The sequence below is a fragment of the Oryctolagus cuniculus genome, chromosome 10 (assembly GCF_051225735.1).
Source record: "Oryctolagus cuniculus isolate XC-2025 breed Fujian yellow rabbit chromosome 10, ASM5122573v1, whole genome shotgun sequence".
NCBI lineage: Eukaryota > Metazoa > Chordata > Mammalia > Lagomorpha > Leporidae > Oryctolagus > Oryctolagus cuniculus.
In genome coordinates, this window is record NC_142876.1 from 69,351,966 (window position 1) to 69,375,534 (window position 23,569).

The 23,569-nt window shown below is 51.1% G+C and overlaps 2 protein-coding genes across 4 annotated transcripts in view; one reads left to right on the plus strand and one right to left on the minus strand.

The window, feature by feature from the left end:
* Positions 1–522: 522 nt before the first annotated feature.
* Positions 523–19,614, plus strand: TUBB6 (tubulin beta 6 class V). 2 transcript variants are annotated; one of them, XM_089305365.1, is made up of 4 exons: positions 523–870; positions 1,672–1,780; positions 3,685–3,795; positions 18,133–19,614. In XM_089305365.1, exons 3-4 carry the CDS (start codon positions 3,735–3,737, stop codon positions 19,194–19,196), a joined length of 1,125 nt encoding a protein of 374 aa, XP_089161491.1. In that variant the 5' UTR covers positions 523–870; positions 1,672–1,780; positions 3,685–3,734; the 3' UTR covers positions 19,197–19,614. The 2 variants fall into 2 exon arrangements, with proteins under 2 accessions (XP_089161491.1, XP_008259237.3); XM_008261015.5 differs by lacking the exon at positions 523–870 and adding an exon at positions 1,187–1,316.
* Positions 19,615–22,146: 2,532 nt separating this feature from the next.
* AFG3L2 (AFG3 like matrix AAA peptidase subunit 2) overlaps positions 22,147–23,569 on the minus strand; it is a 56,825-nt gene continuing 55,402 nt past the window's right edge. For both annotated transcript variants that reach the window (XM_070050510.2, XM_070050509.2), the window contains one exon: positions 22,147–22,876. In XM_070050510.2, the coding sequence (XP_069906611.1) occupies positions 22,616–22,876 (261 nt within the window). In that variant the 3' untranslated portion in view covers positions 22,147–22,615. The remainder of the gene's footprint in view (positions 22,877–23,569) is intronic.

Sequence of the window (23,569 nt, forward strand, 5' to 3'; positions counted from 1 at the left end):
CATCCAGATGCCTCCTCACCATTACCAGAAAATCAGAGCCCGAGGCTCTTGGTGGGCCCTCAGGACAAGCCTTTCCTTTGACAGAAGAGTAAACTGAGGCCCGGGGCAGGAGTCAACACAGAACTCACTGGAAACTGCAGCAGGATCAACACACCAGTCACCCTGACTCACCACCCAGGGGCCACAGCCAACGCCTGGTTGAGGGGCTCTCGCTCCCTAAGGACACACGACCAGTCCAGAAGTAACCTGAGTTTTACCTGGTGGACACTGAGGGGTTCGTCCCAGGAGTGGGTGAGTGGGTGAGCCTTGCCAAGGGAGTTTCCCAACAGAGTTGACTTCCAGTGCTGCCTGTCCCCAGGGAGGGCATGGCTTATTCTGCAAGGAATCCCCGCATCTTTGGGCGGCCCCTGTCTGACTAGGGAGCAGAAAGCCAAGCTTGGTGCAGCTCAAGTTTCCTTCCCAAGCGCTGAACTTGTCCAAACAAAGAACATCCGCACGCGCACCCCTCCCTCCCCCTCCGACGGCCAAAGCCAAGAAGAGCCTAGGAGGTGGCGGACTCGGCCCAGCCCCGGGCGCTCTCAGCGCCGACTCCCGCCGGGGAGGCTTCGTAGACGCCAGTGCAGGGCGCGTTCACCTCGGATGCGGGCGTGCAGTCACCGCTGGCCGAGTCGCCAGGAGGAAACGATCCGGGCATCCCTGGAGTTGGGAGCGCAGGACCGCGAAGCATAAGGACTCAGTGGGGCGCAAATGCAACCCAAGATCCCCTACGTCCGCGTCCCAGACAGGCCACCCCGGGCGCCGGCGGTCCACGGCAGCTAACTGGTACCACAGCCCCGATCCCCAGCTGGGGAGCAACGAGGGGCAGCAAAAGTGCGTGGGGGAAGCCGTTTGTACTTACAGTCCCCATCCCTGCCCCCGCCCGCCCAGCCAAATTCTCCATGGTCCCGTCCCACCCCTGCCCCGAGAACCGCTCCCCCGGCCAGGGGCCGCTCAGCTGTCCCCTGTCCGTCCACGGAGTTGCAACGCCCGCAAAGGGAGGTTGCGGGGGCGCGGGCCGCGGCGGGCGCCGGGCGCAGGGAGGGGCGGGTGGCGGGCAGGGGCGGCCCGGGAGGGCGCGGCCCGCAGCCATTGGTCGGAGGCCTGGTGGGGGAGGTGGCGATGCGGGGCGGGCGCAGGGTCGAGGCCCGGGGAGGGCCGTGGGCCGCAGTTGCCGCCGCCGTCCCCAGAGCCAGCTCCCAAAGCGCAGAGCCGCGCCCGCCATGAGGGAGATCGTGCACATCCAGGCGGGCCAGTGTGGGAACCAGATTGGCACCAAGGTGGGCGCAGAGGGGCGAAGGGCTGCGCCGCCGGAGGGCGGGCGAGTAGCGGGCCGGAGTCTCCCGGGGCCGCCCCGCCGGGGCGCGCGGCCTCTCGACGCCCCCCGGTCCTCGACGCCCAGGGAGCGAGCGCCGGAGCGGTGGCGTGGCCGGGGCCGGGGCGGGGGCGGCGCGGCCGGGACCCCTGTCCATGCTCCGTCCCGCCCCAGCTGGGAGAGGCTGCCGGCTGCTCAGGCGCGCCTGGAATTCGGCCCCGCGCCCCCGCCCTGCCCCGCCGGCCCTGGGGGTGGGCGCGGAGAGGGCCCCGTGGGCTCCGGGTCCTGACGGCCTGTCCCTTCGCCTCGTCCTCCCCTAGTTTTGGGAAGTGATTAGCGACGAGCATGGCATCGACCCGGCCGGAGGCTACGTGGGTGACTCGGCGCTGCAGCTGGAGAGGATCAACGTCTACTACAATGAGTCATCCTGTGAGTAGCGCGGCCCTCCCCGCCGCCGCACCCCAGCCCATCGCTCTGGACCCCGAATGACCCCCGTCATGACCGGCGACCATGCCCCTCCCGGACCCCGGCCATGCCGGCCCCTGCTGGCCCGGATCCCGGCGTGGGCTCGGGGCCGCCTCGGTGCAGATCCCGCGGGATGCCCGGCCACACCCTCGCTCCCCCTGGGGCGGGCGGGAAAGCGGCCGTCAGTTAATTGCAGCCGCGGGGTCGGGCGGGCCCATTGCGAGGGTCTGAGCGCCGTGAGGAGACGCCCCGTTCGTATTGGGAACTCTGCTTTGGGCGCCCAAACAGGCTTCCCTTCCTTTAAGGGCACGGAGTCGCAGAACGGAGTCAGGGAACTTAAAATACACCTCGTAATGGGTACTGGGCTAAACTTTTTGAAAAACGCTGTCTCCAACTTTTTCTCTGGCGGCTGAAACTGCCCTAGGTCTGAGTCGCTAATGGAGTTTAGTAAAAAATTCCGGGCTGTGGTTTGCCGGCTCCTGTCCTGGGCACCCATCGGGGGTGCTTTAGAAAGTTGGTGAAAAATGAAATTAAAGGTAAGTTTGTTTGGGGGCAATAAAACACGGAAATCCCTGTATAGTTGTTGTGAAGACACCTGCTGTGCATGGATTTCAAATTTTTATTGTACCCAAATAAACTTCCTTTTAACTCCCTGGTCTTTTGTTGTCTATTTATTGAGAGAGAGGAGGAGAGGCAGACAGAGCTCCTGTCCACTGGTTCACGCTCCAAATGACCACTATGGCTGGGATGGGGCTGGACCAGAGCTGAAGCTGGGAGCCAGGAATTTCTTAAAGGCACCTACATCCAGGTGGCAGAATCACTGTAGCCTCACCAAGCCTCCCAGGGAGCAAACTGGAGTCAGGAGCTGGAGTTGGGAATCCAACCCAGGTTCTACAATGTGAGACCTGAGTGTCTTACCTGCTAGGCTAAGCACTCGCCCCTTAGTTCCATTTTACACAAAAATTTCTAAGTACCCTCAAATACATATTGTGATGTAAGCATTATTTCTACAGCAACTTTTGTTATAAAAGGGGTACCTTCCCCAGACAGCGAGGGAACACTGAGAGTGACAGGTGCTGCCCTCACACATACATAAATGTCCCCAGAGATAATCACTCTTGAGTCACTTGGTGCTTGTCCACACATGAGCTGCAAGAGCACTTTCCGTGAGTCACTGGGTCTGCTCACTTGAGCAGCTCTAACAAAAGGTCTGGATCACCAAGGGCATGCAAGATGGAATTTCTAGCCAGCACCGAGGAAAATTCCAGTGCCTGTTGCACTTCCTGTTAACCCTGTTAGGCCCAGGAGGTTGTGCCCTTTCTTCAACTTGGGTGTGGGCACAGCAGGGGACTTGTAAGGGGAGCTCCTGTTTGGAGTCCTATTAACCCTTGCCACACTGGGGACAGTGTCCTGCCCTGTGGGTATGAAAGTGAGAGTAAGGGGGCCCCCAGCACCAGCGGGCTGGAGCCTGCCGGGAGATGCTCGGATTGAAGCTGAGTGCTTCCTGTCTGTGTGTGCCCGGGGAGGTGCCAGAAAGCGTGTGACAGTTTGCTGCCACACAGTTTATTTCCATGGGGTTAAAAAAAAGAAAGCTTCCCAACAGGAAAGAGGGGTCAGGGTGAACTGGAAAATACAGGAGGCAGGAAGTCAGGAGGCTGATTTCTCATCCTGCCTCTCCCTGCAACCTGCTCTGCCCATCCACGCTGGCTGCTTCCTCACACCAGCGGGAAGCTGGGAGTTGGCGAAGCTCATGGTTTTCTCTGCGGAGGCGCTGGTTCCTCCCTTCTGGGTTGACTTGCTAGGGAGAGTCGATTACCCTAAAACCAGAAAATAACTTGCACTGCTTTTTTCTTTTTTTTCTCTTCCAGCTCAGAAATATGTGCCCAGGGCTGCCCTGGTGGACTTGGAGCCGGGCACCATGGACAGTGTGCGCTCTGGGCCTTTTGGGCAGCTCTTCCGGCCCGATAACTTCATCTTTGGTAGGTTCCTTCCTTCCTGCTTCCTTCTTTCTTTATTTTAAAAAATCAAGCTGGTTTTTGTGCCAAGATTGAAGCATCACATGACATAGAAAAGTTCAGAGTAGAAATGAGCAGCTCCTCCCCCACCCCCACAAGGTCTGGCTTCCAAGTCTGCACTTTTAAGTTTTTTTCAAAGCATTTGTTTATTCAAGAGGCAGAGAGATAAAGAGGCAGACAGAGAGAGCCCCCATTCACTGGTTTACTCCCCAGATACTGGCCAGGGCTGGACCAGGCCAAAGCCAGGAGCTGGCAGCTCAATCCAGGTCTCTCCCACATGGGAGGCAGGGACTCAATTTCTGGAGCCATCACCACTGCCTCACAGAGTGTGCATTAGCAGGGGGCTGCATCAGGATCCAAAGCCAGGATTTGAACCTGCACACTCTGATGTGGGATATGGGCATTTCAACTGCTGGGACTTTTTCCTTAGGGAAATAATGGGTCTCTCAAATGAAATTATGATACTGATAGTTCTTGACCAAAATACAAAAATCAAGATACTAATTTCTTTCTATTGATCATTATAAACTTATTTCATCGTCTGGTTTTGGTTCTTGTGTTGGTCATTTTTTTTTTACTTTAATATGTGTTTATTGCTTTTTCCATCATCTATGGACAGTTGTATGGTTCTTTTTTTTTCTAGAGGCTGACATCATATGAGTTTTGTTTTAGCAGCATTGAGTAAATAGTTTTTTTCTCCCCTCTTCCACCTAAAAAATGATGATGGAACCTCTTTCTCAGCAGGTGCCTAAAGAAAATGATACAAATTTAAACAAAGTGCTACCATTTGTGTTACCAGGCAGAGCCTATAGGATGAGTGGCACATCTGAAAGTTTGGATATTTTAGAGAAATGTGCCTAGAAGAAAAAAAACCATTACTAATCAATAGAAATACCTCAATCCATCAGTGAACATATTTCCCATACATCTGAAAGGCAGTGTGTCATCCAGGGGACTGTGAGAATTTTAGGGCTGATTGCTGGCTTAAAGGCACTATGATATGGAAATTGAGTACATCAAAAATCTACATCCCAGCCCCTTCCTCAAAAGACACTAAGTAAAGATAGTTTAATTGAATGTAAAAGAGAATCCTATTTAAGCCATTCTAGACAGAAAATAATGGACACTTTTCCCATAAGGCCAAAAGTATCTTCTGTTAGAATATACACATGAAGCTATAAATCAAACTCACTTAAAAAATACAAATGCAACCCCCCCCCCCCAAATTTAGAATACCAAAAGAAGCTGTGTTTGGTTTATTTGTTTGAAAAAGTTCCTGTCCACTGATTCAGTCCCCCATTGCCTACAACGGCTGGGGTTGGGCTGTGGCCAGGAACTCAATCCAGGCCTCCCACGTGGGTGGCAGGAACCCAACTACTTGAGCTGTTGCTGATGCCTCCCAGGGTCTGCATTAGCAGGCATCAGGAGGGAGGCCAGGACTCAAACCTAGTCACTCTGATGTAGGATGTGGGCATCTCAAGTGACATCTTCACCGCTAGGCCAAATGCCTGCCCTGCAGCTGTGTGTGTGTGTGTGTGTGTTCTAAATATATTGTAACCAAGCAAGAGTCAGATGGTTAAATATCGGACTGTGCTGCTGTACTTCCTGGGTTTGAGTCTTTACTTATTTGAAAGGCAGATTGAGAGAGATAGACAGACAGATTTTCTATTCACTGGTCCACTCTTCAAATGGCTCCAATGACTGGAGCAGGTCTAGACTGAAGCCAGGAGCCTGGAAGCCATCTTGGTCTCTCATGTGGGTGGCAGGGGCCCAAAGTACTTGGTCCATCATCTGCTACTTTCCAAGGCAGATTAACAGGAAGCTGGATCAGAAGCACAGTAGCCAGTATTCAAACCAGCACTCTGATACAGGGATGCTGGCATCGCAAGGAGTGGCTTAACCCACTGTACCATAATGCTGGCTCCTTGATCTTTCCACTCACTGTGTAATGGACTTTGTGATTTAATTTCTTGATCTATAAATTAAACTGTACTTTTTAATGAGATGTAAGAATTAAATGAACATTTAGGATGTTTAATGCACTGTAAGTGCTTGATAAATATTTGCAACATCCCAGGAATGCAAGGATAGCTCAACATTAAGGTGTCTGCTGATGGCTTACTGGAGACAGTATTTTAATAGATTTTCAAAAAACATTTGGTAAAATTCAGTATGTGTTCCTGATTTGTAGAAGACAAAAAACATACATAAGCTAGAAGTGTAAAGAAACTCCATTCTTTAAGGTCTGTTTACTCCTACGATTTAAGGGTTATCTACTTACAGCAAAATCAACTCTCTGCTGAAACATGAGAAATCTTCCCAACAAAATTAGGTATGAGAAAAAGATGTCCACTGCCTCTACTATTTTTCCATCTTCTGAAGACTTAGCCAGTGCACAAAGACCCAGAGAAGGAAAGGAGATGCAAATCACCTTATTTGATTGAGAGTCTACTTATCTATGAAATATATTGGAGAAAAATATCCTGTTCACAACCATGATAAAAACTATGAATACCTAGGGGTAGAAGTTTTTAGTGATTAGGGGTGGGTGGGCAGTAAGTAAAGCAAGAAGATCCTTTTCTCCCACTAACTTGACCAGTATTTTAAGAGCTGCCGAGAGCTAGTGCTGGCGAAGGTGTTGGAAGAATCACTCCGCAGAGTTAGTGGATCAAGCGTTTGATCCAACAGGAAATCTGTCCTCCTGGAACACTTGCACAGGGAGACAGCGGCCTGGCTTCCGGAAGAACTCGGCCACCCGGCCTGCCTCCCGGGTCGTCATTCCGCTCGCGTGGTGTGGTCTTTGTCCATGGTGAGGGGCTGCTCGCAGTCCTCGTGATAAGGACCTGGGGTCTCAGTGCTGCTGCAGTCTGAGGAGGGACCAGGGAGGATCCCGCCTAGTAGGATCCGTGCGCACGCAGTGACTTCCGGCTGCCCTCTGGGACAGCTTCCGGGGTTACGGCCCTGGTGTAGGCGGAAGGGCAATGAACCGGGCGATGCAGTGCCTTCGGTCCTGTGACCTGGGGTCTGAGCTGTACTGTGTGTGAATTGTAGGGTCCCAGCCACCTTTAAAAACACCCAAGATCTCTTATTTTTAGCTAGTTTATTTTTAAAATTTATTTGAGAGATCTCTCACCCCCTGGTTCATTGCCCAAATGCCCCCAGCAGAGAGCTGGGGCCAGGCTGAAGCCAGAAGCGGAGAACCTATCCAGGTCTCCTGTGGGCGTGGCAGGGACATAAATACCTGAGCCAGCACCTGCCACCTCCCAGGGTCGGCTTTGGCAGGAAGCTGGCGTCAGGAGCAGAGCCGGGAATTGAATCCAGGCGCTCGGATGTGGGAGGTGGCACGCTCTGGGCGAGAAGCCTGCCTCCATCTACTTGGGAAGGCGTTGTATGCCCGTGGTGCCCAGTGCACAAAGGTTGTGCAGTGAGTACCGCCCTCCCGGGAGGCCCAGCACTGTGTCAGCTCTGTGGGTGTCCTGCCTGCGATGGGTTTCACATTTACATGTGTGGATTTTTTTAGATATAAAAAAAGGTTTATGTCAAATACCCACCTTTTCTCCTCCTAAGAAGTAACTGAACATAACAGCAAAAGTCCTAAAATGTGGTTTAAAACAAGTCTGCTGGGAGCGTTAATTCAGTTAGGGCTGAGAATTAATTTTAGCTCTGGGTTTCTGGCTACTCAGTCCAAAAAAGGAAGCACAGCAAGTGGCATGGTTGTCCTCGTCCCGACCAGGGAGTGGCGTACACTGTAAGAAGGGAGATCCTTTCTCAACCTAAGTTACTCGTATTTAATTTTGAATTTTTACTTTCTGAAAGCGTTGATGGAATTCCATTGTTAAAGAATTCCATTCTAGAGTAAAAAAAGTTACCCCACTTGCTCCTCCTCTGCTATAATCAGTCTCCACTGAGGTCATTTTACCTTGGTTTCTGTTTGCTGATTTTCATTAGTTGTAATATCTGTTACCATTTCGTGTCTTTTCTTCCTGGTGAACATCATGTGATACATCTTATTCTACGTTAAGGGTAGCTTCTCAAGGCTGTGGTTTTTAATAGATACCTAATGTCTAATTAATTCTTACTTTATAGTGGTCCATAATCAGGGGTAGTTTATCAGGGAGCAACTTTTGCTCACATAAACACTTCTGTCATGAACATCTTCATCCGTGTAAATTTGGCTGTGTTTCTGACTGTGGTTCCAGAATAGATTCTTGAAAGTAAAACTAGTAGAGCAATGCATGAACCCATTTAAACCCTGTATATATTTTGCCAATTTTCCCAAAGGCATTAATGCCACCAGCAGTGTTGGAGAGCACAGTTTTTGCTATGTTTCTGCTTGAAATTAGAACTTTTAAAGAACTTGCAACCAAGTGCTTGTTCTATGAGGGATTTTTTTAAAAGATTTATTTTATTTGAAAGGCAAAGTTGGAGAGAGAAATATATATAGAGATATCTTCCCTCTGCTGGTTCACTCCCCAAATGGCCACAATGGTGGGCAAGGAGCTTCATCCAGGTCTCCCACGTGGGCTCAGGGGCCCAAGGACCTGAACCATTCTCTGCTTGAGAATCATGGGCTGCTTTCCCAAGCCCGTTAGCAGGGAGCTGGATCAGAAGTGAAGCAGCCGGGACACAAACCAGTGCCCATTTAGGATGCTGGCTATGCAGGTGGCAGCTATACCCACTGTGCCACAACGCCGGCCCCAGGACTCTAAGAACTGCTTTATAGGAAAGGGAAAGCAATTCTAGTTTGGCCATGGTCGTAATTCAGTTGTAGAAATTGTGTGTGTATAAACAGTGACCTGCACACATGTAACACACAGGCCCGCACCTCGAGAGACCTGAGACTTGACACTAAAATGCAGCTTCGGGAGTGAGGGGAGGGTGTGTGCTGGGGGGGCACAGGTACACGGCCCTGCTTTTGGAGAGGAGACAGGGGAAAAGGATTCACTTACACATGGTTGGAGATGCCCACACTCAACCTTGTCACGCTGGCTGCGTGTAACGTTGGTAGGTTTTATTTCTGAAGGTGAGTGGTAGGTACTGGAGATGCTCTTTACATTCTTCTTCATGACTGTAAACCTTCACGCCTTATATCCGTCACTGGAAAACGTCAGATGTCTGAGAGGGGGCCTCCCTGGAAGAAGCGGTGCACTTATTCAGCACTTGTCCAGCGAGGTGTCCACCCTGCCCCTGGCCTGGCTGCTCCGCCAGCCTCACTGAGGCCCGGGCCTGACCTGGGCTTTGAAATCCGATCATCACAAGCCATTGCAGTGTGAGAAGCTCGGTTCTCAGAGCGGCTGCTGCTTCAAGTGTTTTCTTGGGCTTATTTTTTTGTTTGTTTTTTGTTTTTTTAACAGGCAGAGTGGACAGTGAGAGAGACAGAGAGAAAGGTCTTCCTTTGCCGTTGGTTCACCCTCCAATGGCCGCCGCGGCTGGCGTGCTGCGGCCGGCGCACCGCGCTGATCCGATGGCAGGAGCCAGGTGCTTCTCCTGGTCTCCCATGGGGTGCAGGGCCCAAGCACTTGGGCCATCCTCCACTGCACTCCCTGGCCACAGCAGAGAGCTGGCCTGGAAGAGGGGCAACCGGGACAGAATCCGGTGCCCCGACCAGGACTAGAACCCCGTGTGCCGGTGCCGCAAGGCGGAGGATTAGCCTAGTGAGCCGCGGCGCCGGCCTTCTTGGGCTTATTTTATCTGACTGAAAACGGGGAGAGTTTAAGAAAAGTCTGTTCTTATTTACCTAGCTGTTGATAAACAGGATCCAGAAGACTCAGAACAAATTAAGGCAGATCCATGTGGTGACCATTTCATTTTCTAATTGTCCCCAAAGCCTTCAAAAATGTTAAAAATGACATTTGCAGGCTGGCGCCGCGGCTCACTAGGCTAATCCTCCGCCTTGCGGCGCCGGCACACCGGGTTCTAGTCCCGGTCAGGGCGCCGGATTCTGTCCTGGTTGCCCCTCTTCCAGGCCAGCTCTCTGCTGTGGCCCGGGAGTGCAGTGGAGGATGGCCCAAGTGCTTGGGCCCTGCACCCCATGGGAGACCAGGATAAGTACCTGGCTCCTGCCATCGGATCAGTGCGGTGCGCTGGCCGCAGCATGCTGGCCGCGGCGGCCATTGGAGGGTGAACCAACGGCAAAGGAAGACCTTTCTCTCTGTCTCTGTCTCTCTCACTGTCCACTCTGCCTGTCAAAAATAAATAAATAAATAAATAAATAAAAGAAAAATAAATAAATAAATTTTTTAAAAAATTAAAAATTAAAAAAAATGACATTTGCCACTTAGACTGCCTCCAGCCTCCAGATTTTTTTTTTTTTTTTGAATCTTTGCTTCGTTGTCAGACATAAATGTATATTCTTGACTTAAGAATATTTAAAATTTTTAACAGGCTGTGCTGACTTGGAATATCTTTTTTTTTTTTTTTTTTAAAGATGTATGTATTTGTTTGAAGGCACGAGTAACAGATTTTTCCATCTGCTGGTTCACTTTCCCAATGGCCACAACAGCCAGGGCTGGGCCAGGCCTAAGCCAGGAGCTGGGAACCTCGTCTGGGTCTCCCACATAGATGGCAGAGGCACCAGCACTTGGGCCCTCCTCTGCTGCTTTCCCAGATGTATTGGCAGGAAGCTGGATCAGAAGGGGAGTGGCTGCAAGCTGAACCAGAGCTCCCATGTTGGGTGCTGGCATTGCAGGAGATGGCTAGTAACCCTGTGTGCCACAACACTGGCCTCTTGAAATACTTTTGATGGTAAAAAACAAATTGACATTTTTTAAAAAAGTGGTTTGTGTGTGTGTGTGTGTTTATTTCAAAGGCAGAGCTAAGAGAGAGGAGGGAGAGACACAGAGAGGTCTTCCATCTGCTGGTTCATTCCCCAAATGGCTGCAGTGGCCAAGACTGGGCCAGGCCAAAGCCAGGAGCCTGGAGCTTCTTCCAGGTCTTTCATGTGGGTCCGGGTGATTTTCCATTGCTTTCCCAGGAGTGTTAACGGAGAGCTGGTTAGGAAGTGGAGCAGCCAGGACTCAAACCAGCACCCACATGGGGTGCTGGCATTACAGGAGAGGCTTAACCCACTACACCAGGATGCTGGCTCCAAATTGACACTTTTAAATTATGAATTGTTTAACTGAATACACTCACAAATATGCTGTGTTATCTGTTAAAATAACACATGCTTGTTACAGAGGCTGAGACGGTATCCAGAACGCGTAAATGTACTATGTTGTTCCATTCAACCGTTGTTCTAAATCATTCGTCAGTGAATAAAGGAGGCAGGGATTGTCTTCTTGGAGATGTTCTGCCCCATATTACTTTACATAGCTCATCATTCCAGCTAGCGTTGGTGAATTAAAATAAAGCAGCGTCATGCCATTTGCAGTTTGAAAGGGTTTAAAATAGCAAGTTAGAATTGTATGATTTTAAAAATTAGTAGGGGCCGGCGCCATGGCTCACTTGGTTAATCCTCTGCCTGCGGCGCCAGCATCCCATATGGATGCCGGGTTCTAGTCCCGGTTGCTCCTCTTCCAGGCCAGCTCTCTGCTGTGGCCTGGGAAGGCAGTGGAGGATGGCCTAAGTGCTTGGGCCCTGCACCCACATGGGAGACCAGGAGGAAGCACCAGGCTCCTGGCTTCAGATCGGTGCAGCACCATCCGTAGCGACCGTTTGGGAGTGAACCAATGGAAGGAAGACCTTTCTCTCTCGCTCTCCCCTCTGCTGTCTATAACTCTACCTGTCAAAAAAAAAAAATTAGTTACCTATGTGAGTTTTGGACAACATAGATATACACAGGATCTTCAAAAACCTCATGGAAAATACATTATGCAAAAACTATGCATGGATTTTAACTTTTTTTTTTTGCACCAAAATAAACTTACCTTTTCACTCTATTTTTTTCCATACACTTTTTGAAGTATCCTTGTACTTCGTAAAACTTTTTTTTTTAAAGAGTTGCTGGTGGCATAGCTGCCATACCTGTTACGCTGTTGCAGTTTTGCGTGTGTGTGTGTGTGTGTGTGTGTGTGTGTGTGTTGGGGGTGGGGTGGGGATTGAGCACCAGGAAGATGAACTTTGCTTTAAGCCTCTTTTCTGTGTTTGTAATAGTTTCTTCCACAGTCAGGGCTGGAGGAGGGAGCACCAGGGTGTGCAGCCTTAAGACTTCATCCATCAGCCGGTGTGGGTTGGGGCGCTACCAGAGCAAACCCTGAGGGGCTGTGGCAGATGACTGCCAGCGCCTGGCGATCTGCAGCCGATGTGTCATAATCTGGAGTCATGATTAATGCCACACACATCACTGCAGAAGACGTTCAACTTATGACCCCCAAATATTTAACTGGGAATGTCTGTTGCTATGAGACAGTAGCAAAATATTTTCAGAAGTCACCAAGCTTCCTCCTTTTGCTCAGAGCAGAGAAAACCTGAGTGAGAAAAGTAACAGCTAATGGGGCTACAGAGCTTCAGGAAGACAAGTAGCTGGTGGGAGTTGGAGATAGGGAAAGTCAGGTTCAGCGTTAGGACATTTAGCAACCACGGTGGGTTTGATCTAGTGGGGTTTTATGTCTGCCCAAAGTCACCTACTGTTTTCAGTTGTCAGTTTCTGCCGTCTTAGTCAGTTCTAACCTCTTCCGACAGCTGCACTCACAGCCTTTCCTATGTGAAGGTGTGATAGTTCTACCCTGAGCTCCAGGTACAAGGCCAGCTCTAAGTATGAGGCTAGCCCCAGGTTGATGAAACCCAGTGCCAGTGTTGAGGTCTGGCCAGGCTGCTGCCTGCTGGGTTGGGTGGGGCAGGGGTGGACCTAGGAAGGACAATGACCATTGCACGTCATCCTCCCCGAGTGGAGCTGAATCAGTCCTGTGTGGCCTGCTGTAGTCAGTTTTGGGTGCTTTAATATTTAAACATGTTTCATGTTTGCATTACAAAGGTAAAATAATTGATCATGCAATGCTTTCTCAAATAACGCACAAGAATAGAGTATAAAAATGGAAGCCTCCCAGCCTGTCCACGGATGGCCCCTAAGCTTTGTTCCCCAGGGGGACAGCCAAGGGCCCTGAGTGGTTGGGGTGTGACCTGCTGACTTTTTTCTACGCACACACACAGAGGTGATTTTGTTTTTAGGAAATGAGATCATGCTCCACAAAGTGTTTTGCAGCCTTCTGAGAAGTTCAGCAATACATCCAGGATGCTCTCCATGACGGTCACAGTGCTGTCCATTTTATTTGTCATTAACTAGTAATTCCTACTTACTGATGACATTTAAGTGTCCTTAAAAGTATGCTTTCATCTCTGACTTTCCCTTTCTCAGCTTCCCTTTGATTAGTATGTTTGACTACTTAAAATTTTATAAGCATTATGTAATGCTGAAAAGAACCCCCTTGTGATCCCATTGTTCAAAGACTGTATTTTAAATGTTGTAATACAAGTCAGCATGTTTTCATTTTGCTAGATAGTGAGGTCAAGTACTGCCAGGGTACAGGATCCAAAAAGAACAAAAGGGTGTTAAGAGTGTCCTCAGCCCTTATCCAGGACCTTCCCCAAGGCAAACACCACCAGGTTCTTGCGCACCCTTCCAGGTGTATCCTGCCCACACACAGGGATTTCAACATGTGTGGAGAAATGGAATTAGAAGACAATTTTGGTAGAGAAAAGCTGTAAGTTTGGGGCTGATGTCGTGGCCTAGCAGGTAAAGCTGCCACCGGTGATGCTGGCATCCCACCTGGGCACCGGTTTATGTTGCAGCTGCTCCACTTCCCATCCAGCTCCCTGCTAATGGCCTGGGAAAACTCAAGGAAGATGGCCCAAGTGTTTGGGCCCCTGCACCCATGTGGGAGACCTGGGTGAAGCTCCTGGCTTTCGGCCTGGCACAACGCTGGCCATTGCAGCCATCTGGGGAGTGAACCACTCTCTCTGTGAACCCTCTCTCTGTAACTCTTTCAAAATAAATAGATCTTAAAAAATTTTTTTTATTTATCTATTTGGGAAGCAGAGAACAGCAACAGAGAGAAAGAAAGAGGGGCAACTCCTGTTTACTGGGTCACTTCTTAAATGACTGCACCGGCTAGGAGCTGGGAATGCAATCCAGGTCTCCCATGTGGAACTAGTCACTTGAGCCATCACTGCTGCCTCCCAGGGTTTGCTTTAGCAGGAAGCTGGAGTCAGGACCTGGAGCCAGGAGCCAAACCAGTACACTTTGATGTGGGATGTGGGCATCTTAACTGTTAGGTTAAATGGTGTTTGAGGCAAAACATTTTGAGATCCATGTATATGAGGGGTCTTTGAAATAAATACAATAGAAAAACTATGCATGGAGTTCAGATTTTTTTTGCACCAAAATAAGTTTTTAATTCCATTTCCCCATGAGCTTTCTGAAGTATGCATGCAGAAGTAGCTGCATGAATTTTACACACGTACAGTAGCAGCCTACAGTGAACCCTATTCATTAGGGTGGGGTCTCCCTTCATTGCTGGCTGACAGCATTCCTATGAATTGACACCATCATGGATTTACCCAGTCCTGTTATTATCTGGGATGTTTTTTGTTTTCAGACTGTTTCTCTGTACCTATGTCATTGTGCCCATGGGTGGGTCTATCTAGAAAAACTCACAGCAGTGTAATTGCTGGATCCAAGGGGATTAATTCTGATAGGAACTGCGAAGTGTTCTCCAGATACCAAGACCTCTCAGATCCCCCAGGCGCTGTGGGATGTGAAGGAGTTTTTCCCACTGGCACAGAGGTAGTGAGCTTTTTGATCTGCATCAGTTTCAAGGAGGAAAATAGGATCTCCTTGTTTTCATTTGCATTTCCCTTCTGAGAAAGTTGCGTTATTTGACTTTCCTGGGCACTGCCTGTATCCTTTGCCCGTTTTCCCACTGGTGACTGTGGATTCCTAACTGATCGGTAGAACTGTAGATATTTAAGCTGGGCGTCCCTTTGCGTGCGATCCAAGTTACTAGTAGTTCAGTACTTTGTAAACCTACTGAAGAGGCAAGAATTTGGTTGTTTTCTTGCTTTACTGGCCTCCACTGGATAAGTGCTTCATTCCCCCAAGGGTGGGGCGGAGCCCCTGTGCAAGGCTGTACCTGCTGTGCACTGCAGAACCTGGGTGTGGTCAGTAGACCTCAGGGTGAGCGGGGAATGGCCCAGAGGCTCAGGTCTGCTAGTTGGGATCCAGAAATGAATGGTGGCTTATCTGACCTGATGTGGCACCTGGTGGCCGTGGTGGTTTTGGGGTGCCTTAGCTCGGTACCCCCGTGGGTGGGAATAGCATCAGGGATGGACCTCTCCCCCCGGATCAGAGAGGCAGGCCTCTGGATGGTGCGTGTGAACTGCTGCCACCAGACTTGTGCAGACAGAGGTCAGGTTGCTGTCTTTGCAGTAGGCACGGACAGGTCTGTACAAGGCAATGCAGGTTTTAATCACTTGAAAAAGCTAAATCTGCAACCTAAATATTTATCGAGAATATATTAAAAATGAAACTGTGGTGGGCACTTGGCATAGCTGCTCAGATGCGTGCATTCCTATCAGAATGTCTGGGTTTGATACCCAGCTCTGCCTTCCCGCTGATGCAGACCCTGGAAGGCGGTGGTGATGGCTCAAGTGATTGGGTTCTTGCCACCCCTGAGGGAGACCTGGATTGAGTTCCCTGCTCCCAGCTGTAGGCATCTGAGGTGTGAACCAGCAGGTGGGACCTTTACTCTGTTCCTCGTTCTCTCTGTGTCTCCAAGTGTGATGGAATAAACAGACTGCCTTCAAGTGAAAGAGTGAGATTGTGTTTACTAAGTCTTGGCAAAGCCTTCTTGGTGTGCGTCCAGAAACAAGACAAGAATGATGGATGTAAATAATGTGATGCATTATTTTGCAAGTCAGCTTCTTTTTAATTCTGCTTTCTGCGAATTTGAGTTGTTGGCTAATAGATGGTTAAAAATAGTTTTTGATAGTAGATTGCTATTTGAATTTTGGCGTATAACTCAGAATAAGGTCAAGTAACTGAATGGCATTGTTAGAACATAATTCATTCCATTTACATGTGTATGTGAATAAGATTTTTCAGTTTTTATGTAAAAAAAGAGAACTGGAACTGATGCCAAACCTTGTCCCATCCCGGCAATAATTACTATTCACCTTTGCATAGATGAACTAATTAATATATATATAGATAGATAGATACCAATCTTTTTTTAAAAAAAGATTTGATTTATTTGAGAAGTACAGTTACAGAGAGAGGGAGAGAAAGATCTAACATCCTCTGGTTCACTCCCGAAATGGCCCAGCTCAGCTGTAGCTGAGCTGATCTGAAGCCAGGAGCCAGGAGCTTCTTCTTGGGTCTCCCACATGGGTGCAGGGGCTCAAGCACTTGGGCCATCTTCCACTGCTTTCCCAGGCGCATTAGCAGGGAGCTGGATCGGAAGCGGAGCAGCTGGGACTTGAACCGGCACCTGTGTGGGCTTTAACCCACTACACCACAGCACCGGTGCATATCTTGTATATCTTAATATCTTAAATATCTTGTATGTAATCATAGGAGTTTGAAAACAACTTCAGGGGCCAGTGCTGTGGCACAGTGGGCTAAGCCTCCTCCTGCAGCACCAGAATCCCATATGGGTACTGGTTCTAGTCCCAGCTGCTCCTCTTCTGATCCAGCTCTTTGCTATGGCCTAGGAAAGCAGTAGAAGATGGACCAAGTTCTTGGGCCCCTGCACCCACGTGGAAGACCCAGAGGAGGCTCCCAGCTTGGATTGGCCCAGCTCCAGCCTTTGCAGCCATCTGGGGAGTGAACTAGCAGGTGGAAGACCTCTCTCTGTCCACCTCTCTCTGTGTCTGTAATTCTAACTCTCAAATAAATAAAATCTTTAACAAGAAAAAATTTCAACTTGCTAGATTTTTCTGGTATTTATATAGATTCTATTGGATACGTTTAATAGGATGATACATTTGGGTTTTGAAAGGGATTATTTGTAGTGCTCCCAGAAATTAAAAGTACATTATTTGACACCAGTTGCATTTATGAAGAAAAATTAGATGTCAGCTTTGAGAGGTGTGCAGTTTAAAAAATATTCAGAACAGCAGTGTGTGAAGGACATTGCATTATAAGACATTTGCTGTGTCCAGGAAAGCAAAAACTAAGGTAAAGCAAAGTAAACTCCTCCCAGCCCTCCCTCCTGGTGGTTTGGAGGGCACCTCCCACCTCCCACCTCCCTCCCCCTCCACAGGCCTATATTATTATTATTTTTTAAAGATTTATTTATTTATTTGAAAGACAGAGTTACAGAGAGGCAGAGGCGGAGGCAGGGAGAGAGGTCTTCCATCCACTGGTTCACTCCCCAGATGGCTGCAATGGCTGGAGCTTCACTGATCTGAAACCAGGAGCCAGGAGCTTCTTCCAGGTCTCCCACATGGGTGCAGGGGCCCAAGGACTTGGGTCATCTTCTACTGCTTTCCCAGGCCATAACAGAGAGCTGGATGGGAAGTGGAGCAGCTGGGTCTCGAACTGGCACCCATATGGGATGCCAGCACTGCGGGCAGTGGCTTTATCCGCCACACCACGGCACTGGCTGGCCCTGGGCCTATATTATTTTTACAGCTTGGAAAAAGATGCTTTGTCTCATACGTCTTCAATTTTATAATGAAACGGTCTTTCACTTTCAAAGTGTCTTCTGGACAGTGATGTGTACATAAGCCTCTCTGGCAAGAATGCAGAAAACATGAACTGGAGTCTCTTTCCTGCACGCGAGTCCTCCGTGTTGGGGCAGCATTAAGCTGAACAATTAACGTGCCCACAGTTCAGCCGCACTGCCTGGCTTTGAGGCCCAGCTCCACTTCCAGGTCACTCTCTGCTCCGGCACGGCAGCAGGTGATGGATGGCTCAAGTACTTGAGTTCCTGCCACCCAGCTGGGAGGGGTGGGCTGAGTTCCTCCTCCCCTGTCCTGGCTGGCCCAGCCCTGGCTGTTTAGAGCATCTGGGGAGTGAACCAGCAAATGGAAGCTTGCTCTGGCTCGCTCTCTCTTGCTCTCACCCCGCCCCCCACCTCCCCTGCCCTGTTACTCTGCCTCAAAAATATAAATCAAAAAGAAAATACACCCTGTTTAAAAACAAGACTGAAACTGCCAGGTCAGAAGGTATGAAATTAGGTATTAACACCCTCTCACGCCCTTCAGCCCCGTTGGTGGGTGCCCGACCCCCCTCCCTAGCCCCTTGGGCCTGTAGGGGCTTCCTCTGGTTGTGGCAAACACGACTTCCCCCAGCAGCCGAGGAAGGTGCGGCGATCACCGGCCCCTGCCTGCATCACACTGGCTCTCTCTTCCTCCCTGTAGGGCAGACGGGCGCCGGCAACAACTGGGCCAAGGGCCACTACACGGAGGGCGCGGAGCTGGTGGACTCGGTGCTGGACGTGGTGCGCAAGGAGTGTGAGCACTGCGACTGCCTGCAGGGCTTCCAGCTAACGCACTCGCTGGGCGGCGGCACGGGCTCGGGCATGGGCACCCTGCTCATCAGCAAGATCCGCGAGGAGTACCCCGACCGCATCATGAACACCTTCAGCGTCATGCCCTCGCCCAAGGTGTCGGACACCGTGGTGGAGCCCTACAACGCCACGCTGTCCGTGCACCAGCTGGTGGAGAACACGGACGAGACCTACTGCATCGACAACGAGGCCCTGTACGACATCTGCTTCCGCACGCTCAAGCTCACCACGCCCACCTACGGCGACCTCAACCACCTGGTGTCGGCCACCATGAGCGGCGTGACCACGTCGCTGCGCTTCCCGGGCCAGCTCAACGCCGACCTGCGCAAGCTGGCCGTGAACATGGTGCCCTTCCCGCGCCTGCACTTCTTCATGCCGGGCTTCGCGCCCCTCACCAGCCGCGGCAGCCAGCAGTACCGCGCGCTCACCGTGCCCGAGCTCACGCAGCAGATGTTCGATGCCAGGAACATGATGGCCGCGTGCGACCCGCGCCACGGCCGCTACCTGACCGTGGCCACCGTCTTCCGCGGGCGCATGTCCATGAAGGAGGTGGACGAGCAGATGCTGGCCATCCAGAACAAGAACAGCAGCTACTTCGTGGAGTGGATCCCCAATAACGTCAAGGTGGCCGTGTGCGACATCCCGCCGCGCGGCCTCAAGATGGCCTCCACCTTCATCGGCAACAGCACGGCCATCCAGGAGCTGTTCAAGCGCATCTCCGAGCAGTTCTCCGCCATGTTCCGGCGCAAGGCCTTCCTGCACTGGTTCACGGGCGAGGGCATGGACGAGATGGAGTTCACCGAGGCCGAGAGCAACATGAACGACCTGGTGTCCGAGTACCAGCAGTACCAGGACGCCACGGCCAACGACGGCGAGGAGGCCTTCGAGGACGACGAGGAGGAGATCAACGAGTAGGGCAGCTGCGCCCGAGGCCCGGCAGTGCAAGCCGCTTCGTTCAACCCCAGGCGGCCTGTGCTGCGGCTGCCCCGTGGTGCACTGATCTTGGGGTGTTGGTGTGGGCCCCTTGCGGCAGCGGCAAAGCCGTATTCCCAGCCATCTGGAATAAGGAAACGTACTTGACCACCGTCCAACCCAGTCACGTTTGGTGCTGGACGACTTGAAAGAAACAAACCAGGGGGCCACAAGAGCTAATGAGAGAAGTGTCACCTTCCACTGGGTGTCCAGCCACCTCTGAGAATCAGCAGGGGAGTTAGAAACAGTATTTTTTTTTTCATCCTTTGTGATGAAAACTGAAGCTGTGCAGTGTTGCCTTATTTGAGTATGCAGTATGGAACTTTGAAACAATCCATTCATAATAAAATGCTCAACTTGTGCCTTGGTCCTCTCCAGCCTCCTGCTTCCTTGACAAGCTACTTTGTGTAGTTATAGGCAGGTCCAATCACTGAGCTTCGCCCCCCCCCCCCCCATTCACTAAAAAAGAGCTTTTGCTTTAAGAACTTTTCTTAAAAGGTCAGCTTTATTAGAGGTGGCAGCCAGTTCTCTGAGCCCCCAAGTTTGCAAGCATAAGGAATTGGCCTTCTTCCCCTTTGCAGCCACCACACAGTCCTTTTGCTGGGTCAGGGCCAGGGCCTGGGCAGGAGAACCCCAGTGTTCTTGCAGAAAGGGCCCCAGGAAGCACGGCCAGCCTTACAGACAGGGCTGGGGTGGGCTGCTGGCGTCCCGCCTGGCGTGGAGGCTGAAGGGCTCTTTTCTGTGATTAGTTCATCCCCGGTCTATGGCTTTCACAACCAGTCACACCCGTGACAGGTCCCTCAGAGTCAGACCCCACAACACATGACCAAGTTGCTGTTCCCCAGTGCCTCTGGTCTAACTCACCTATCCTCTGGGAGTTAGCTGTGAACTTTCAAGAATGAGCATGGCACGTGGCTTCCAGTGGGGAAGCTGTGCTCCCTGTATCCATCTGGGACCCTGCATAACCATGTTGGGCAGAGCCACTCATTTTTGTTGCACAGGGAGCAACAGACAAATGAAACTTGGTCATCTGGAGCCGCTGAGTTAGGGTTACCCACGTAACCAGAACACCATGCTCCACAACCCTAGGTCTTACGTTCAGTAACTACGGACAGACACAAAATTTACCAGTTACCATAGCAGCATGACTAGAGATAAACAAGGCCTCATTTTACAGAAATCTGAACTATTCTGTGAGACTACAGTAAAAAGGAACCTCTTAGCAGCCTACCCTCCACCCCCGTCTATCCTGGAAATAGGCTGTTTGATCTTGGAGGAGAGAACAAGATGTGTGCACGGGCACCTGCTGTGGGCCAGGCTTCACCTGGTACCCGGTGGCCAAGTAGCCCTCACCACACCCCTGGTGCAGACAGGAAGGAAACAGGCAGGGCTGAGTAGCTGATCCAGGCCAGGCTGGCTGGCTAAGGCCCAGGGCCCAGGTGTGGCTTCCCTCACCGGAGATGCAAGGGTGCCAGGTTCTACCTCACTGACCATCCATAGGCAGCCTTGTCAGCTTCCTGCTGACTCACTGTTGGTCCCACTCACCCCCAGGAGGTACACGGCCAAAGCCTGCCAGAACTTGGCACATGCTGATGCCTCTCCTTGCAGTGGCTCCAGTAAACAGAGAGCGTTTCCCAGTGGTCTGCTGCTTGTGTGGGGAGCAGCACTCAACACCCTTGGGCCTTACAGCCTTCAAACGATGCTCCCCTGAGCTCCCTTGGAGCATGTGGTGAGGAGACGGGGAGGTAGGCGGGTTACTGCTCAGTCACTGCCTCAGGGAGGCTCCCATTCTGCTAATGCTGGATTTGTGGACTCCACACAGTTGCTTCTCAGGCCCATCAAGGCACCCTCAGGCCATGGGGAAGAGTGGCCACACATGGAGCATGTGTGGCCTGGGCTGCCCCTTGCCCTTGTCTTGGAGCCACTTCAGAGGTGCCACTGGATTCTGGGTCTTCAATCTGAAGCCGCTGTCCCCAGCACAGCAGCAGCACACAGGCAAGGTGGTATAGCATTAAATGAGAAAATACTGGGCCAGCATCTTGCACAGCAAGTTGGGCTGCCAGCTGCAATGCGGGTGCCAGTTTGAGTCCCAGCTGCTCCACCTCCAATCCAGCTCCCTGGTGTTCCTGGGAGGGCAGCAGAGGATGATCCAGGTACTTGGACCCCTCCACATGGGAGACCCAGTTGGAGTTCCAAGCTCCAGGCTTCAGTCTGGCCCAGTCCCAGCTGTTGTGTTCATCTCAGGAGTAAACCAGTGGATGGAAGACCTGTCTCTCCCTTTTCCTGTAACTCTGCCTTTAACATAAATAAAGCTCAGGAAAGAAAAAAAAAAAAAAAAAAGGTAAATACTTAGAAATGCCAGAGTGTCTGCACCTGAAGCCTCCGGGCCGGCTCTGGCTTTTGCGGAAACTCACACAAACTCCCTCTTCACAGAGCACTGCAGCAGTGAGCGAGACCACGCCCGTGAGGTCCTAGAGATCCAGATGCACGGTCCCTTCTCGGAAACGTCGGCGATGGCTAGGAACGGTCAGCCGGGCCCACTCGGGCCACATGCTGACTTCCAGGCCCACTGTGTCACCACTACTGGGGCAAGACAGGTGTGGGGAAGACCTGGCAGAAGGGGCGGTCACGGATTCTCACGGTGACCAAGCCTTGAGACCAACACACTCCACGCCCAGAGCCCAGCAGACACGTGGGACAGGTGAACACAGGTTACCAGTCCCCATGGGAGCTGAGAACTGGCAACTGAGGCTTGGAAGGATTCCTAACTTCTTACCGTTACGTTTTCTAAAATATCCCACCAATGAACAGCAATTCTTTTTTCAGAAAAAAAAAGTACAGTGTTCACATTTTATTTCTGCTGTAAAGAAGCCGTATTTACACAATACAATCATTTTTAAATATGTTACAGCTTTCTGTAGAAAACCATTCCATTAAAACAGCAACAAGTAATCTGGATTCAATCTTTAAAATACAAGTCAAATCAAAATGTTCTTTGCAGGACTCTGATTTAATTCCACATCCCATCTGCAGAGGGAACAGAGAAAAGGAATGAAGAGTGGCCAGCGAGAAGACGGCTTCTCCCGCACGGTCGAGCCCCACAGCGAGTCTCCCCTGCGCTTCACCCGGGCGCCGCGGGGCTGCCTCCACTGTGCCAGCCCAGGTCTGAGAGCTCCTGAGGCTATGGGAGCGCGGGTCTCCCGGGGGCCTCTGCAAAGCTGCCCCGCACCCCGCAGTCAAGGGCCAGGCACTTGTCTCCCCCACCATGTGGGCAGGCTCCGCAGCTGGCTACCACCAGCCCAGCAGGCTCTCACTCTGCCGCGCCACAGCTGACACAGGGTGGCGTGGGCAGCACGGAGGGCTTACTGAAACGGCCTCCACGCCTGCATCTGGTTGGCGATCTTCTCGCCGGCCGGTGGCTCCTCCTTCTCCTTCTCCTTCTCCTTCTCCCGTTCTTTGTTCCAGTCCTTCAGGCCCTCGGGAAGTGAGGTGTCCTCGTCCAAGCTGCCAGTGCCTTCTACAAATTCTTCGTATGTAGATTTTTCTGCAAATGGTCTGGGGCCCAGGAGCTCAACCATATCGTTCTTATCTAATACTTCTTTTTCTAACAACAGCAGAGCAACCTGAAAAGTGAACCATGTGCATTAAATACAGTTCCTCAGCAGAGTCTATTCAACAGCAACCGCGGTTATACTTTTAGTCGACCCCATTCCAAAAAAGGATGAGACCACTGAAAGACATGTCTCACATGAGATCACACTCTTCGAAGAAGATGGACAGAGTCCTGGAAACGACGTCTCTCCCTCGGTAGCAGGAGGCCACACTGTTCATCGGTGACTGTGCGCCTCTGGGGAGGAGGAGGAGGCTTTTTTCTTACCAACCTCAGAGATACATACTTCAGTGAAAAAACCAAGACACACAATGTGTACAGTATGCTATGCTTGTTTCTTTTTTTTTTTTTTTTTTTTTATTATTTTTTTTTTTTTATTTTTATTTTTGACAGGCAGAGTGGACAGTGAGAGAGACAGAGAGAGAAAGGTCTTCCTTTGCCGTTGGTTCACCCTCCAATGGCCGCCGCTGCAGCCGGCGCACCGCGCTGATCCGATGGCAGGAGCCAGGATCCAGGTGCTTTTCCTGGTCTCCCATGGGGTGCAGGGCCCAAGCACCTGGGCCATCCTCCACTGCACTCCCTGGCCATAGCAGAGAGCTGGCCTGGAAGAGGGGCAACCGGGACAGAATCCGGCGCCCCGACCGGGACTAGAACCCGGTGTGCCGGCGCCGCAAGGTGGAGGATTAGCCTATTGAGCCACGGCGCC

Excerpts from the sequence above, each read along its gene's own strand:
- TUBB6 (XM_008261015.5), top strand. The coding sequence starts at position 1,260 with ATGAGGGAGATCGTGCACATCCAGGCGGGCCAGTGTGGGAACCAGATT. Across the intron at positions 1,317-1,671 it reads GGAACCAGATTGGCACCAAG|TTTTGGGAAGTGATTAGCGA; the intron begins GTGGGCGCAGAG and ends GTCCTCCCCTAG. Across the intron at positions 3,796-18,132 it reads GCCCGATAACTTCATCTTTG|GGCAGACGGGCGCCGGCAAC; the intron begins GTAGGTTCCTTC and ends TCCTCCCTGTAG.